We start from the raw sequence: 17,253 nt of genomic DNA, 5'->3' as shown, positions 1-17,253 counted from the left end.
TCAGCCTTGGCACTGCTCCGGACATGTGTTTGGGGTTCTTGAAACCAAAATGAATAATACACACATTAGAATGCACTTATCCTGAAGGGAAAATGACAACTACATAACACCATGTGAAAGAATGCAGACAAAAAGAGAATTTGTTTTCTTTTTGTTCTTTTTTGCATTATATGAGACAATAAGGCAGAACAAGAAAGAAAAGTAAGGCAAACGACGGCATGACAGAAAAGGAGAATGAAGCCCAGAACACACAAGACCAAGAAAGAGAGGTGGGGGAGCCCGCACAGGCAGAAACAAGGTAACAAAAAGGACAAAACCTGCAGTAGAAAAGAACTGTCAGACACAAAACCCTCAAAACAATAGATAGGAAAAAAAGCAACAAGATGACAGGAAAAGAGCAGCATGGAAGCTAGTAAGGAAAAGAAACAAAAATTTCAAATAATGGATTTTCTAACACCCCTGCTGTTCCTCTGGAGCACTGTGTCACAGTCTCACAGAGCGGTGCATAATTTATTATGGTCACTGGCTGCCAGGCTGCTATAAAGGGCAACAGCTATATGAAAATACTCCCCACCGCCTAGATGGCTTAATGATCTACACTTTGTAGATGGGTAGAGCTGGGAAATGGAAGCGAGGGCAGAACAGCACTACACTTACTGGGCTGGATGGCTCTGCATATTTAGTCTTCCCAGCTATTGGAAGAGAGGGTGAATTAACTCTCAGGGCACCTCTGTGCCATCATCCCCCTCCTGTCTCCACCTTCAAGCTTCTCCCAAATATTCGCGTTCTATTTTTTTTTTTATCAGGTGTAGTTTCTTACTGCCTGATACCACGTGTTGCCTCCTTTATGGGAGGGGTGATGTCAAATTTATAAAATAAAAAGTGAATTTTTAATAAAAACGGACCTTGACAACTAACACTGTTGAGTGGAAAATGGCATTATATTTTAATTCTATTTGGAGATTTTAAATAATGCTACGGTTTCTCTTTAGAAATGAATTTGTCTACAAAAAATTACATCATGTAAAAATAGAGATCATTCAAATCGTTTTTACCAGTCATTTTCAGGAAGCTGGCCTTTTCAGTATTATTTATATAGAGGAACTTTCACTATTTTCACAGATAGCACTGTCTGCAAACAGAGAGTGTACCAATAATTTCTTAGTTGGAGCAGTCAGGAATTACTTCTATAACATTCTTTTTTGAGAGGCAATGTTGCCTGAGGATTAGAAGCACCAGGGTTTGGATCCCAGCGCGGTCACTTACTTGCCTGTGACCCTGCCAGTTTACTTACTCTTTCTGTCTCTGAGACCCCCATCTATAAAATGGAATAATAGTAAATACATCGCAGAGTTGCTGTGAAGATTCACTGAGTTAGCCCTCAGATCAGAGCCTGGCAAACAGTAAGAGCATGGCAGGTGCCAGCTATTATTCTACCTATTCTCAAGCAATGCATGAGGGGACATTTGGGAACATTGTCTAGTCCCAAAGTAATCCCATTTGAGGTTGGGCATTGAAACCACTGAAAATCACGAACCCTTGTCCTACTGGGGGCCAGGCAGGGCAGAGAAGTTTCTTCCTTCATCTCTAGGTAAAGAGCTTGTTTATATAGGATAACAGGTTGGTAACAAAAAGTCACATTCAGTCCTTGTGACAGACAGCCTTCACTCTCCAAACTTCTACAGTAACAGGTAAAAAAAAATGCTCATTCTTAAACAAAAAATGATTATTGAGTTCCAAAAGCGAAAGGTATTAAAAGAAGACAGACTCCTGTCCAGGGCACAGGGAAATATGAATAATATGCACACATGAGCAGTATGTATCTCCAGACAAACATATTAGAATGAATTTAAGAAACAAATTTGAGAAATCAGACACTTGAAGCTCAATATAATTGAGGTGAAAAAATAACAAAAAAATCAGAAGAAGGTATTGAAATTGTCTGAGATGATTTTGGTATGTAAACTCCCATCTTAAAAAAAATCAAGAAGTGCTTTGCTCAGTCAGATTCACAAACTGTCCTTTTAGTATCCTCTTATCGCCAATGGTACGAAGAGACATTTTGCTTGAAAAGTTGAATTCCTCCATTTACTCATTCATTCAATCACTACCCATTCATACCTTCATTAATCTGTCTAAAAAAATCATTTACCTACCATATGCCAGAATGACATTAATACCTGGGGATTCAATGGGGCCTAATTTTTTTTTTTTTAAGTCATTCTAGCCTCTGTTTCTTCATCTATAAGTGACATTAATACCTGGGGATTCAATGGGGCCTAAGTCATTCTAGCCTCTGTTTCTTCATCTATAATATGGAAGATGTCCTATCTTCTTCCTCAGAGTTGGTTAAGGGGTAAATGTGATCCCATATAGAAATACCTAGCATAATGCTTAGAATAATATGGGCACTGACTGAATTAACACAATTTCTATCCTTCATAAAAACTCTTTATGAATGTATTATCTTGGGATATATCTATATTATACAAAATATACTTTCACTGCAGCCACCTCAGAAAACACAGTTCCTTAATTTTACTATCAACTGGGGATTTGTGCTTCATTTTATTTATACTAAATCTATCATATCTATAGGACTTAATGGATATCTAGTATGTTTTGGAAACCCTGGTGGTGTAGTGGTTAAGTGCTACAGCTGCAGTTCAAATCCTCCAGGCGCTCCTTGGAAACTCTACGGGGCAGCTCTGCTCTGTTTTATAGGGTCGCTATGAGTCGGAATCTACTCAATGGCACTGGGTTGGTTTTTTGGGTTTTTTTTTTTTTTTTTTGGTTTTAGTATGTTCTAAATTGTTTAAAATAAGGGTGGCTCCATTTAAAAGACGGCTTTCAGTAAGAGATTCCGAGTGGGGGTGAAAAGAGTATACTAAAAGTACCAGAATCACGGAAATCAATGGATGGTCCAGAGATAGAAAGGTGAAGATCTTCTGGATACGTAATTTGGAACCATGGATAGGTTATTCGATGGATATAGAACACTTATCTATTGTAGGTGAATACGAGTCGTCCATCATTCCATGAAATAGAGAGAAAAAAAAAAAAAAGCTAGAGACTGTGGGAATACTGAACAAATTATTTGCTTTCCTGGATCCAGATAATCCTGGAGTCAACTCCGACTTTACCCCATCTGGTTATAAACTAATGCATCTGTCTTAGTTTATAATACCAGAATTCCTCCATCTACACAAGGCATAAAACAAAGATTTGTCTTGCCACTTGTTTCTTCCTCAGCACCAATATCCAATCCATCCCTAAATGCTGTTGAATCTACTTATCTTTGGCATGTCTACTTCTATCTATCTCTACCATTACTTCCCTAATCTAAGCTACAAACTAATATTATTTTCACCTCAGTTACTGCAAGGGAATCACAGGTGGCCTTTTCAAGTCCATTCTCATGGTCCTCTAATTCATTCTCTGAAAGAGAAAATCTTTTAGTAGATTTAGTAGATTTCCACTGTTGTTTGGATAAGATAAAAATGCTTTATATGGCTTGTCCTATGAGGCCTTATGTAGCCTGACCTGTACTTTCCTCTCCAATGTCATCTTGTGCCACACACTACTGCTTCCATGCTCTACACATGTTCTTCATTTTTGCCCTTGAATATGCCTCGTTTCAACCACAAGGCTTTTGCATAGCTGCTTCCACTGCCTGGAATTCTGTAAACTATCCTAACTACTTCACTTCTTAAAATTCTTATAAATATTTTTGTTATCAGCTCAAACAGCACTTCCTCAGATAACCCTTCCTTGATCCCTCAAAGTAGGCCTGAAATCTCACATTACATGCTCTTCAAGTATCATGGAGCACTCCTTCATGGCTACTATCTCAGTTACAATTTATCTCCCTACTTTACAAAATGAAAAGGCCCATGAGGACAGAGAACATGCCTATTTTTGTTCATTATTGTAAAATCATCATCATCATTTCAGGGTTTCACACAATTCTTGGTATATGATAGACAATCTAAATATGGTTGAATAAATGAGAGAGACATATTTGAAGAATTGGGAGTATAATAAATATTCATGGAGTTTCTAGAATCTATTTCTCCTAAATAAAAAAGCTATTCTTTAAGTTTGAGACTGAGGGAAAAAAGTTAGAAGCAGAACCAAGAGGGAACAGAAGAAAAATAAAAAAATAGACACCAGAAGTGAAGGGAATCCTATCATTCCTTCATATATCAAGTTCTCTCCTATCAGGCAAAACACGGTTACAGTAAATACAGGAGTGGTAAACATGCCACGCTGTCATGGAGTTTCAGGTATAGACAAAGAAAAAAAAAATAGCAGAGAAAAACTATCAACAAATATTTCTGTTCATTATATAGAGAACTAGAAATTTTACAAATATGAGAGAAAAATCTATATCCTCTTCTAATGAGACGTGAATACTGAGCAACTGAATCTGAATGTGCAACTTGATCTAGAAAGACTTCTTTTTACAAGTTTTAAATTGCATTTAATATATTTAAATTGGATTTAATACATTTCCATTCACCACACCAATTTTAAATTGCTAAAAAAAAAAAAAATTTAAGGAAATTTAGCCTTTGACATTCATTCACTAGTTTTTTTCCACAAGCAGCAACTATTTGCATAGCTTTTTTCTTGTTCTCCCATCTCTCACTTTATTTATTTATTCTTTTATAAGGACTTTAAAAACTGAACATTCCAGTAGCAACAGCTATGGGGAGGAGGATGAACACTCAAACTATCAACCCTAGAAAAAAACAAATAGCAAATAACACGAGGAAAGAACCAAAGACGTTCAAGACATCTCAAAGTGGCTAAAATGGTAATTCTTGCTTTAAATTAATTCCTCATTAAATATCATCTTTCTGTAGAGTATATATTTATTAATCATATTGCTGCTTAATATATTATTACTTTTGGTGAGGAAAAAACAATATTAGCTACAAAACTTGATCGTCAGTAAGATATTGACAGTGCAATCAATACCAAGACAGATTTTATGTCTGTGTAGAATCTGTGATTCCCATTAAGCACCACCTTGTATTTGACTGGGGGGCGGTCCTAATAGTTCTCTGAGAATACAGCTGCCTAACAATGGTGACAAAAGCCATGTAGGCTTCAATCTTTAATCAATGCTCCTACGTTGTAAATGTCATGGTTATATCTACTTTCCTGGATTTATTTATTTATTTATTGCCCCCAATATTTCCTTCTCTGGTCAGGCAAATCCACGTTCTTCCGTCCTTACATGGCTTACCTACTCCCAGCTGGAAACCCTAAATTGACTGCACTTTAAAAGATTGGTTCTACCCCAGCAGGAAGTGTATAAAAACTTTCCCACTGAGATAGAAAGTTGCCTGAATTTTAAGGTTTTCTTGAGATTGGTGCCTCTTATCCCTTCCCATGATTTCTCTTATTCATGAGCCTCTTTCTAGCCTTATCTTGAACTCTGTTGCCCACGTGCCTCTTAGCTCTTGAGTGCTTGCTAGTTTTCTGGTCTACTGTCTTGCTTTTATCCTAATATGCATGATGGCTTCTGATGCATGACTTAGTCTTGTCCATCAGTTCTTCCAAATGTACTAGGCTAGTTGGGTCCTGTAACTGCACCCTAAATTAAGTTGCCAATATTCATATTTTAGTAATCTTGGTTTCCCACCATGTCTGTACTCTGTGCTGCTAATCCTGATGTGACATGCTATTCAAATGCACTACGATTTCATAAACTGTAATCATAGCTTCTCCATGTCGCCCTCACCTCTTTCTCTTTAGGTCAAAGGTGTATTTAGTTTATTTTTTATCCTGTAGTCAACAAGCATATCAAAAGCTTTATTATAATTCCCAAGCTCAAGGTGGTAATAACAACTATCATTTGAGGGTGATTTTTTTAAAACATTTGGAATGCCATTAGTGCTTATTGGAAGTGAGGATGGTGAGACTTCATCCCACATACTTTGGACACGTTATTAGGAAGGACCAGTTCCTGGAGAAGAACATCATGCTTGGTAGAGTACAGGGTCATCGAAAAGAGGAAGACCCTCAAAGAGATGGATTGACACAGTGGCTGCAACAATAAGCTCAAGCATTAAAACAATTGTGAGGATGGTGAAGGGTCAGGGAGTGTTTCATGCTGTTGTATGTAGGGTTGCTATGAGTCGGAACCGACTTGATGACACCTAACAACAACAACAAAATTAGTACTTTATTTCTGGAATATAACAAATAATGAACATAATAAAAACCATATGAAACTTAAAAAGTATATATTTGTATGTTTTTCTTGTAACCATTCACCAGGAAGTCCACCTATTTGTTACTACATATTTTTTTGACTGTCACACAATTGCTGTCCTAGATAAACACAATAATACTCCCCACCTAAAAGTGATATTTCAGTTAGATTTAAATGGTATTACTTTCTACTAAAAATGTATAATTTTTAAAAGAAAGCAATCATTTTTATATCATTAACCAACATTAATAACTAAAATGGAGAACTCAGAGAATCAGCTTTAGGCAAAATGTTGGCTGTTATATAAATGCTTCTTACCGATCTCCTGTAGTTATCTACTTATGCAAGCACCCATGTCTGTGTAAATGGCTGAGAATTAAAATCAAATAAAAAGTTGAGTAATACAATAAAAAGCAAATATTTCTTTTTGATTAGTGATACTTTTGTCTCATAAACAAGTTGATAGTTCATTTTAAAGCACTTCTAAAATTACGCTGCCACAAGAAAAATAAAAGAGAATAGGATAAATCAAATGTTTATAGGTAATATCAGATTTTAGTCATCTTTGCAAAACATATACCACACAGCCATTTCTCATGTCTCTTCATGGAACTATGATATTTTACAATGCAATGATTTCTAAATCTGTACATTTGATGTCTCACAGGCCCAACCCACTGAAACTAACCTCACCTTTCCTATATTTATCCACTCAGCTCACAGACCTCACGTTTCAGCTCTCTAGCACAAGCTTATGTACATCCATGCTGATTTAACCAGTTACTGTCAAGTTGACTCCAACTCATGGCGAGACCATGTGTATCATAGAATGACTGTGTTCCATAGGGTTTTCAGTGGCTGATTTTTTGGAAGTAGATCTCTAGACCTTGCTTCTGGGGTGACTCTGGGTAGACTCGAATCTCCACCTTTCCATTAGCAGCCAAGAAAGAGCATTAACCATTTACACTACCCAAGAATTTCCTATGCTGATTAACATGAATAAACACACTATTGAGAACAAGGTAGCACTTTACCACTGGTATATCTAACAGGGATTGGAGCCAAGAGAAGTGAGAGAAATCAACTTGAAACATAGGAGGCCTCATGGGCACATACATCATGAGCATTATCGAAGGGTAAACGTCCATCTTTTACCTTTTAGTCAGCCGTGATCCTCACTTTAGATCCTCAAAGAGATTCCAGAAAGGCAACTGTGACTTCAACTTGCTGCATTTTACTGCTGGTGGGGCTCACAAGTTCCTTTCCCTAACAATTGAGTTACTTCGATTTCTCATACTCCTGAGATCGCTAGAACTTTCACCCCTCTGGGAAATATAGGAATTACTATGACCTGTCAGCTGTTTTGGCCTTATAAGAAGTATCTTTAGGTTGTTCCCTACGCAGACATCTGACAGGGATGTGATCCAAGGAGGGATGTGGTCATCACTCTGGACAGTGATACTGCATGTGAGATAAAAGTTCTGTTAACGCAGATGCTGGAGGAAGGGAAAATACCAGCACATCTGGGCAATGCGGTCCCACACTAAGTTTTAGATTCTTTTCCTAATGATAGGTATCTGTTCTTCGGCAAGGGTAATAGTTTGTGGCTAATGTCTTAGGAATAATTTTGGCACATTGTAACAGCCACAAAACCTTTCCCTCCCCTCCCCTCCCCTCCCCTCCCCTCCCCTCCCCTCCCCTCCCCTCCCCTCCCCTCCCCTCCCCTCCCCTCCCCTCCCTTCCTTCCTTTCCTTTTTTTTTTTTTAATAAACATACACAGTATAAATTAAATTTGAACACAGAACAGATCATGAGGGATCTATCAAAGTGCCATTTTGGGTGGTCCTAACTGTAGTCAAGAATCCTTTAAGACAGCTGAACATTTTAAGATTTACCACTTTTAAACACTTTTGTTCTTTCTTGGCTGTATATCTATTTCCTGACAATAAAACAAATATTAAGACTGTTTGAATTGAACATTCCAGTGTTTAAAAATTCTATGCATAGAATGTGTGTAAATAAAGGGAAGAGGGTTGTGAGGTAGCAAGATATACCAGGTGATAACAGTAGACTCGCCATCTTTATCCCAGGCACTTGTTCTGCCTATGAAGAGAAGGGCATTCTTCTCTCCAAATAACTCATTTTGAAATTTTCTCTCAGAAAAACAAAAATCTGTACTGAAATAGCTCTGAACTACTTAGCAGTCACACTAGGATGAAGGCATCCAAAGCACGGAACAAAGGGAGTCCTAGATGGACCAGAAACACAACAGTTCTGTAGCCTCTTAGAACTATTACGTAAAGAAATCCAAATTTGTGTTTTAGTCCTTAAACCAAACCAAACCCATTGCTGTCAAATCGATTCCAACTGATAGAAACCCCATAGGACAGAGTAGAACTGCTCCATATGGTTTGCAAGGAGTGGTTGGTGGATTTGAACTGCCGATCTTTTGGTTAGCAGTCAAACACTTAACCACTGTGCCACCAGGGTGCCAATCTCTCAATTTCAAGTGAGAGTATTGCATAGTTTCCACATTTAAATCCTTTCACATATAGTATATTCTCCCTTTTCATAGAAAGTTTGGTTGATTGATAAGACATACCCAATTTATGAATTAGATGCCATTGGAAATAGAACTAGACAGATGATATATAGTTGGATAATTTCAGTTAAGAATGTATGAATTTCAGGCAGAAGGAATAGTAGCCTGCACAAAGGTACAAACACAGCACAAAGGTACAAACTCAGAAGTACACATGAGATTGTACTGGCTTATTCAGTTGACCAGAGATTTGGATATACCCAAATGACACTGTAGGAAATACTGGACAGAGCAACAGACAGAGTCAGTGACTGGGACACTAAGCCGTGGGCCTTGCTAGTTAGTGATGCTCGCTACCTTAGGCTAAGGCAAAATGGGCATTTTCTCTGTCCCCAGTTCCTCTTCTGTAAATAAGGGGATTAAATTGGACAATATTTCAGGCTCCCGTCAGTCCAAAAATTCTATACTATACTATGCCACATCATTGACTGAAGGCAAAGACCTTGTGTGAAAAAACGGACAAAGTTTAAAAAAAAAATTATGTAGTTTCTAATGACAGAAAAAGAAAAATCAGATGAAGAGGATTAAGTGACTAGTATTGAGAAACTTTGTGGAACTGTCTTTTACTCTTCTTTCTTGCCATGTAGATGATAAAATAGGAGCCAAAAACAAGACAAGGCATCTTATCCCATATCACCACCCAACCTACCTTACCAGCTATTTTTCCTTTGGTAGCTAATGGTAGGTTTAAAGAAGTAAAGCCACTGCTGGCTGAAGAAGGCAGCTCAGAGCACTTCAATGTCAGGAACTCAGAGAGTCTGTAAAAATACTGGGTTGGTTTTAAAGGTTGAATCAGAAAAGACACATTCTGATCCAATCTGTGTATGAGAATGAACACCAATTTCTGTTCAAATGTTTGCTGACTCTTTACATGGACCAGGCACAGTGTTTTAGAAACCTTATTAAGCCTTAGTTTCTTATTCCTACATGGGAATGTAGGTCAAGTGTGGCCATATCATCCCATTATTCCAAGAAAAGTGAGAGTAGGCTTTTTCTGTCAAATCGACCTATTTTTAAAATATTGGTAGTAATTTCAAATTAAAAAAAAAAAGAACAAAACCAATCAACAACAATAACAAAAAGCTTTTTGAAGTCTACTCAGCCACAGCCAGAGTCTGATCATGGTTTAGAAGGGTCTGCAGGGTGAAAACAAAAAGCTTCAGTATAATTATAAAAGGACAAATGAGGGTTATTTAGTCAGTGCTGTAAGAACACTTAGCATTTAGGAAGAACAAAGTACATTAAAGAAGTGCCATTTTAGATAAGATTTTATAGAATTTATTACAGTTCAGTTATGTCTATAAAATATGTTGGAAATGGTTTACAGAGATTGCATGTAAACAACTTTAAACCTCAATGTTAAGGTATCAAAGAAGGTCCCCTGTTCCTACGAGACAGCACACCTTGGTAGTAGGTTCAGGTTTTGCTTATGTTTTTATGTTTAGAGAAACAGAATTTCAGAACTACAAAGAATGTCAGTGAACCTAATGCTGCATTTTTTTGTTGCTGTTGTTAATAATAATATTCGACACTAATATTGGAATAGATACTTGCTAGGAACTACCCCAGGTATGGAAACACTCGTGGTGTAGCAGTTAAGAGTTGGGCTGCTAACCAGAAGGTCATCAGTTTGAATCCACCAGATGCTCCTTGGAAACCCTATGGGGCAGTTTTACTCCGTCCTATGGGGTTGCTGAGTCGGAATCAACTCCATGGCAACAGGTTTGGTTTTTTTGGATCCTAGGTAGAAGGAACCCTAGTGGTGCAGTAAAGAGCTTGGCTGATAACCAAAACGTCGCCAGTTTGAATCCAACAGCTTTTCCTTGGAAACTATGCGGCGGTTCTACTCTGTTGTTTATGGTCACTATGTGTTGGAATTGACTCAACAGCAATCAGTGGGTTTGGTGTTTTGTTTTGTTTTTTCTGGTTTATCCTAGGTAAAAATAAAAATTATTTTTACATTCCTTATATTCAGGTTAATAGGCAGACCAGCTTTGTGAACTGGGACAAATAAGTCTAAGCTTTTTAAAAAAATCTGTTAAATGAGATAAAAATTAATTCAGAGGTTTATTCTGAGAAGGAAGGAAGATTAGTATAAATATACATATATATATATGTATATATATATATATTTCAAATGTAAAAAAAAAATTTCAAATGTGGTAATATAACTCTGACTCTTTCAAATGGTTATAACCAAAACTGGAGCATATTTTCACCTTTGTTTGAACATCAAGGTTACTGGGGGTACCATTAGCTAAAACGATAAAATCTGATTGAAGAGTAGGCTTGGCGTATGAAAGGTCAAGGGTTCTGTCTGGGCCACGCTAAGTAAAAGAAGTCTATTAAACCAGTTATTTGAACAATAGCTACGTAGAAATTCATTTGTCAATAGAGTCAAATATTCCAAAAATTAAGCAGCATATATTGATGTAAAAGCAATTAGGAATCACATAAGTAAACAGTAACTCCTACTCCTATGTATGTCAGGGAAAATGCTAAAATGTTTTTTAAAAAGAGTAGCAAAATATGCTTTACTGTTTATTTCTTTAGTAATTTTGTGTTATCAATGCTGGTTACAGATAGTTTGAAAATAACATATTAGCCTGCTAAATTATAATGTTAAGATCACAGAATATTAAAGCTGAAAAGGGGTTTAAACGTCTTCTAGTTTAAACCCTATATTTTAGAGATGGAAACTGATGGTTCAGGAGAGTAAGTGGCTTAATCAAGGTGACACAGACGGTTGACAAAAAGAAAACAGAATGAAATTGCTTTGAAACAATAAGGTTTAAGATTTTGTTTGAAGTTTCACTTTGCAGGAAATACACAATTCAAATTTCGAAGATCAGCTTGGGACTTTATTTTTATAAATTCTATATGTAAATATGATGTCTTTATGTTGTAGTGGTCCTTGGGTGGTGCAGTTTGTGCTCAGCTACTAATCAAAAGATTGGTGGTTTGAATCTACCCTGCAGCTCTGTGGAAAAAGTCCTGGCTATCTACTAGAGTAAATCATAGTCATTGAAAGCCTTATGGAACAATTGTATTCTGACAAATGTGGGGTCACCATGAGTTAAAATCAACACGATGGCAACAGGTTTGGGTTTTTTGTTTGTTGTTTATGTTGTAGAGTAGAAGTTATGGCCTTCCCTTGTTCATAAATTTTATATAATTTTAGCCTATCTTGGAAACATTAGGAAACCCTGGTGGCGTAGAGGTTAGGAGCTACGGCTGCTAACCAAAAGGTCAGCAGTTTGGATCCTCCAGGTGCTCCTTGGAAACCCTAAGGGGCAGCTCTATTCTGTCCTTTAGGGTCACTATGAGTTGGAATCTTCTCAATGGCAGCTGGGTTTTTTTTTTTTTTTTGGTATGGAAACATTTAGAAAGAGATTAGAAATAAACACACACACACACACACACAATAAACACACACACACACACACACACACGGCTAATTTCTGCTGATTCTACAAAAATGATCACTTAGGTACAAAGGCAGTATTTTTCATGTATTCAATATTTGTGAGAAAATATTTAGATAAGGGGGGAAAACTAGTGTTCAGAGAGAAAAGTACATTGTACTAACATCCCTTTAGTTACTATGGGTTTAAGGGTATATCAGCCACTTTTTATGCCTCTGGAACTCATAGGTAGTACATTATCCCAGGGTCCCTTTTGAAAAGCATGAAGTTCAGCAGACCTGAGCTGGAACCTCATTGTTGTATAGACTGAGCATTCTATTACGTGATGCTTCCTGGATGTGTTAGGTTTGTAAGCTTTTGCCTTTTTTTCCTTTATTTCTGTGAGATAAGACTTGCAAGCAGAATTATGGCTTTTCTATGTGATAGTCAGGGAGCCCTGTTGGGGTTATTTTGTTTTTTTCTGTGTCATATTTGGAAAACCAGAGGTTCCCCATGTAACCTAATAGAAAAGTGCCCGCAATAAATTCTCCATTTAGTTCTTACTGGTATATTGTCATACCACAAATCGGTAGTGCCACATGCCTTTTTGGTGGTTTGCATTACCAGATCATATTTCTCAAAGTCAATACTACCAAGCAAAAGTTTAAAAACACTCAGTTAGTAAGCATGAATTCCAATACTGAAAACACATGCTGCAAAAAAATGAAAAAATAAAAATGTGATAACTAAAGGGTTAAATTCTGTCTAACTAATGTCAGTTTCTTTCATTCATAAATAAGCATTTATTAGGCTCTGGCAATGCAAAGAGCTCTTGCTTGCACAGAGAGGGCTTTTAACAAAAGGAATAAAATGTCACATTGTGATGGGAAAGAGGAACTGAAATGGCTCCTCAATGCCCCAAGGCTGAGTACAAATTCCCCATCCCACCAATTCACAAGCGTTCAGGACTCTGAACCTTATGGAAGGAGGAAGAAAAAGCAATGCAGACAGGGGACAGAGAAAGAGAAAGAGAAAATAGAGGAAAAGACAAACATGCCCCAGATGTATTTGTGCTCACTCCAAATAATCAGTTATAGTAAAACATTTTTTTAACGCACAAATATTCTTTCTTCCCTTCATTTAAAATACTGAACATTCATGTATCTTGAGGCAGAGTGATCATTTTAAAAAATATTGGAGCAAAATGATTATGTTAGCTTTATTGTTCAAATATATAAATTATAAAAATACAATTCAAAGGAAGCTTCCTAAAGGAATATTAAAATGCATCCTTTTCTAAGTAAGCAGTCAATAGATTTAAATTTTCAATAGCTGTTTTAATTTGTATAACTGAAAAGTATTTTGGTTCTGAGTTTCAGAGACTGTGAAAGGGGTACAGGGTGAACTTCCACTCAAGCTGGGAAGAGGGTATTACACCTCAGGCCCTTTGCTCCCTGTATCCTTTTAGGAGCCTTCCTCCTTTCAATCAAGTTACACATCTCAACGTACCTACTAATATCTAATCACTTAACTCTTAAAAGTCAATGATTCCATTTACTGATTCCCTCCCCCCACTTCCTACACAGAGTAATTTCAAGGCTTAGTTCTGTTACCACACGTACTGATCTCTGGGTGGCTTGTGAGTAGAAGAGAATATACCTTTTTCCCTTTTGCTGCTACATAAGAATGGTATCTTCCTAATTCACGAATCTATTCTGAATGTTAATTAAATATTTACAAGGCACTTTACAATTCTCCCTGAATGCAAATATGAAAATAGCAACCTATGTTCATTTGACTAAGCAGAAATTATTGTCCTCCCAAATTAAGTGCCACTGAGTTTAATTCACACCAAGACAATGACTTCAAAGAAGAAGAAGAAGAAAAAAAACCTGGGCACCTACTATGTTCAAGGCCCTGTGCCATATGCGCAGGTACAAGCAAACTTTCCGGGACTAGAAAATCTATCATAAATTACATTTTGTATCATTTCATTCACACCATTTTCATCTGGCGTAGGAAAGATAAATTAAATGCAAAACACTTACCTTTTTAACGTTAAGCTTTTACATCACATACAACACTAACTAGTTACATAAAAATCTAGTATTTTTGACAAATTAACATATTTTTCACATTTTATGCATTAGGTTTTTTTAAAAGTATTTTAGCATGAAGTTTCCACTTATTGTATCCAAAAATAAAAATAGCATCAAAGTCTTTTTGCAACTCCCCAAACACAGGTAGGGAATAATGATCATATGCTAAACAATGTAAAATGCAATTTGTGCTGTGCCCCATTTACCACAAAATCACCACGAACAATGCATTTTGTACAGTGTATTGCTCCAGGGAAACTGGATCAGCATCAGGAATGAATAAAGAACGCTGCATTCGAAATCAGCCAATTCTGCTTCAGCACTTTAAAAAACTCTTTGTTATGATATTACTTCCTGTCAAGCACATAATGTGATATTTTCCTCAGTAAAACTAAACAGTTGCTGTAATTTCAGCTTCTCTCATTTTCCACTTTTTAAGCAGTAAATATTTAAACAATGCAGACCTGAGAGTCTCAAACCAGTCATCTGATCCACCTGTCTCCTTGCTAATGTATAGTAAACCATTCAGGCAGGAGCCTGTCATGTCACATAAACAAACATGGGGGCAGCAGTAAAGGTTCTTACCTGTCCACAAGCCAGGCCCATTCCTCTTTCTCCCATGCCATGTGGACATGATAAATTTAACTCCAGGGCATCTGCTCCAGAGTGCTTTAAGATATGGAGAGAAAAATGAAAGAAAAGGCAAACCTTTATTTGTATTCTGGCACACTTTCACCATTGATAATTCAACAAAGGTCATGTTTGTCAGACTTTATTCTGCTTTCTGCATCACGGTTATCTTGAGAGATACATTCTGATTCTCTCAACTGAAGGGATGTATAACATCAACAACAGTCTCTAATATTTATTGAATGTTTAAAAGGTGCCATACACTGCTCTAAGTGCTTTATATTTTTTATCTCTAATTCTCATAATCCTTATGGAATTAATGACACCAATTTTACAGATAAGGAAACCGAAGCATACGGAGGTTAAATGACAAGACTGATTAATAAGTGACAGAGTAGAGATTTTTACTCAGGTCTGTTTGACACTACATTTATTCTGCCCTAGACAGTGTCTATATTTTACAGAAACAACTCTTACTAATCCCGGATAATTGGTGCTGGGGTAGCTGTGCAAAGAAAAATGAAGTAGGCTAGCTAGAATGAATAAGAGTAAAAATTAAAATGTTTTTAGCTGAAAATCAATTTTATTGTATTCAAAAAGATACCATACTAAGAAACATGAACAGATAGTTTTGCCTTACTTTAATCATTAAAAAAAAATCTTTTAATTTAACTTACTGTTTGTTTACAAAAGATCCTTAAAAAATGAACAAAGTAGTTCATTCTAAGTATTATTGGATCCTTGGAGAATCTCAGAATCCTTGGGGAGCCCTTTATGATAAACTTTAACAATAAGCAAAACACCTTTTATAGTTTAATATAGTAATTTGAAGGATGGGGAATAAACTAAACCATTCAAATTTATACTCTTTTACCCAATTCTAAAAGTTCTCTAATGCTGTTGATAAAGGGTTAACCCAACCACCGTAGGCCTAATCACAAAAGGCCAACTTATTTGTCAGATTCTGAAAAGCCTGAAACAATAGAAAACTACATCAAAGAAGTGGCACAAAGTGCTCTAACCGGTTCAATGGACAGAAGGTGTGCTACCAAAACTAAATAACAATTTACGCCAGGAATCAAGTTAAAGATCTATCCAATATCATACATGGCCCACATAACAAATAAAAACAACCATCACATGACAGACCCAGGACCCTGAGTCAAGAGACTCACTGTTAGCAAAGAAAAACAAGAAAAGGCCACCCAATTATGATATTAGTTCTTTGTCTTTGTTGTAACCTATCATAGACTGCAAGTAATTTATTTGCAATGAATCAGTACCTGTCAAAATTGTATAAAAGGCACTTACAGATTGCACTTCTTTGGAATTTGGTCTGGTTTATGGCCTGAGTGCTTGCAACCCATTTCTCATTTTGTTTTCTGTTATGTCACAATAAATATCTCTTTGTTGCAGAAGGGTTTGGAGAAAGTTGTTTCTCTACAGCACATGCTAAAAGCTTCAATCAGTTTCCATAATATAATGTGCCTATTTACATTACTGGGGCCCTGGTGGTGCAGTGGTTAAGGGTTTGGCTGCTAAACAAAAAGTCAGCAGTTTGAATCCACCAGCCACTCCTTGAAAACCCTATGGGGCAGTTCTACTCTGTCCTTTAGGGTCCCTAAGAGTCAGAATCAACTCAACAGCAATGGGTTTGGTTTATCACATTATAAAAGGCTTTTTTAAAAAGTTCACTTTTTTCCTTAACCTTCCAGCCCTTTCTTTAGGCCAACAGCTATTTCTTCAAGGTTTCTCCTTTCTTCCTAACTGTTCAAGATTTTAGCTGATTTTTTCCTGCCTAATGAATTTTAAGTAGGATCTCAACAAACTTATGATCTCAAATTAGCTACTTCTCAGGTGACTTTCTTACCCATCTTTATTCATTAGTGAGTCTACTTTTTCTTCTGCACATTCGTGAAAGATCATTTGATCATTCAGCCTGTTTTCTAACATCATCTCATTACGGCTTTTGCTTCCCTAATTCAATTTTAAAATGCTTCATGTTATTTGAAAATTACCATATATCATGCTATTTTCTCCTGTTGCTTTGGCAGTGAGCATTAGCAAAGCACAACCTGCTGATTCGGAGTTCCAATCCTAGATCTGCTAAGGAATTTGAGGTGCTTTGGGTTGTCTTTGTCTCCTTCTCCTCATGTGTAAACTATATATAATGCAAGCTGTCTCAAAACCAGGTTATGTGATAATAATCAGCTTAATTATAAGATTGTAAACTGCAATGATACACATTATTTATTATTTACTTCAAATATTTCCTTTAGGTTTCTTTATTTA

General features: G+C 36.6%; 1 protein-coding gene across 1 annotated transcript in view; it reads right to left on the bottom strand.

Annotated features, from left to right (window-relative positions):
- The window catches only part of DPYD (dihydropyrimidine dehydrogenase), a 972,677-nt gene that overhangs the window by 336,327 nt on the left and 619,097 nt on the right, over positions 1-17,253 (bottom strand). The window contains exon 16 of the mRNA XM_010598084.3: positions 14,917-15,000. Within this exon, the coding sequence (XP_010596386.1) occupies positions 14,917-15,000 (84 nt within the window). The remainder of the gene's footprint in view (positions 1-14,916; positions 15,001-17,253) is intronic.

The sequence above is a fragment of the Loxodonta africana genome, chromosome 3 (genome assembly GCF_030014295.1).
Source record: "Loxodonta africana isolate mLoxAfr1 chromosome 3, mLoxAfr1.hap2, whole genome shotgun sequence".
In the NCBI taxonomy this organism is placed as follows: Eukaryota; Metazoa; Chordata; class Mammalia; order Proboscidea; family Elephantidae; genus Loxodonta; species Loxodonta africana.
This window is presented reverse-complemented; position numbering and strand designations above follow the sequence as displayed.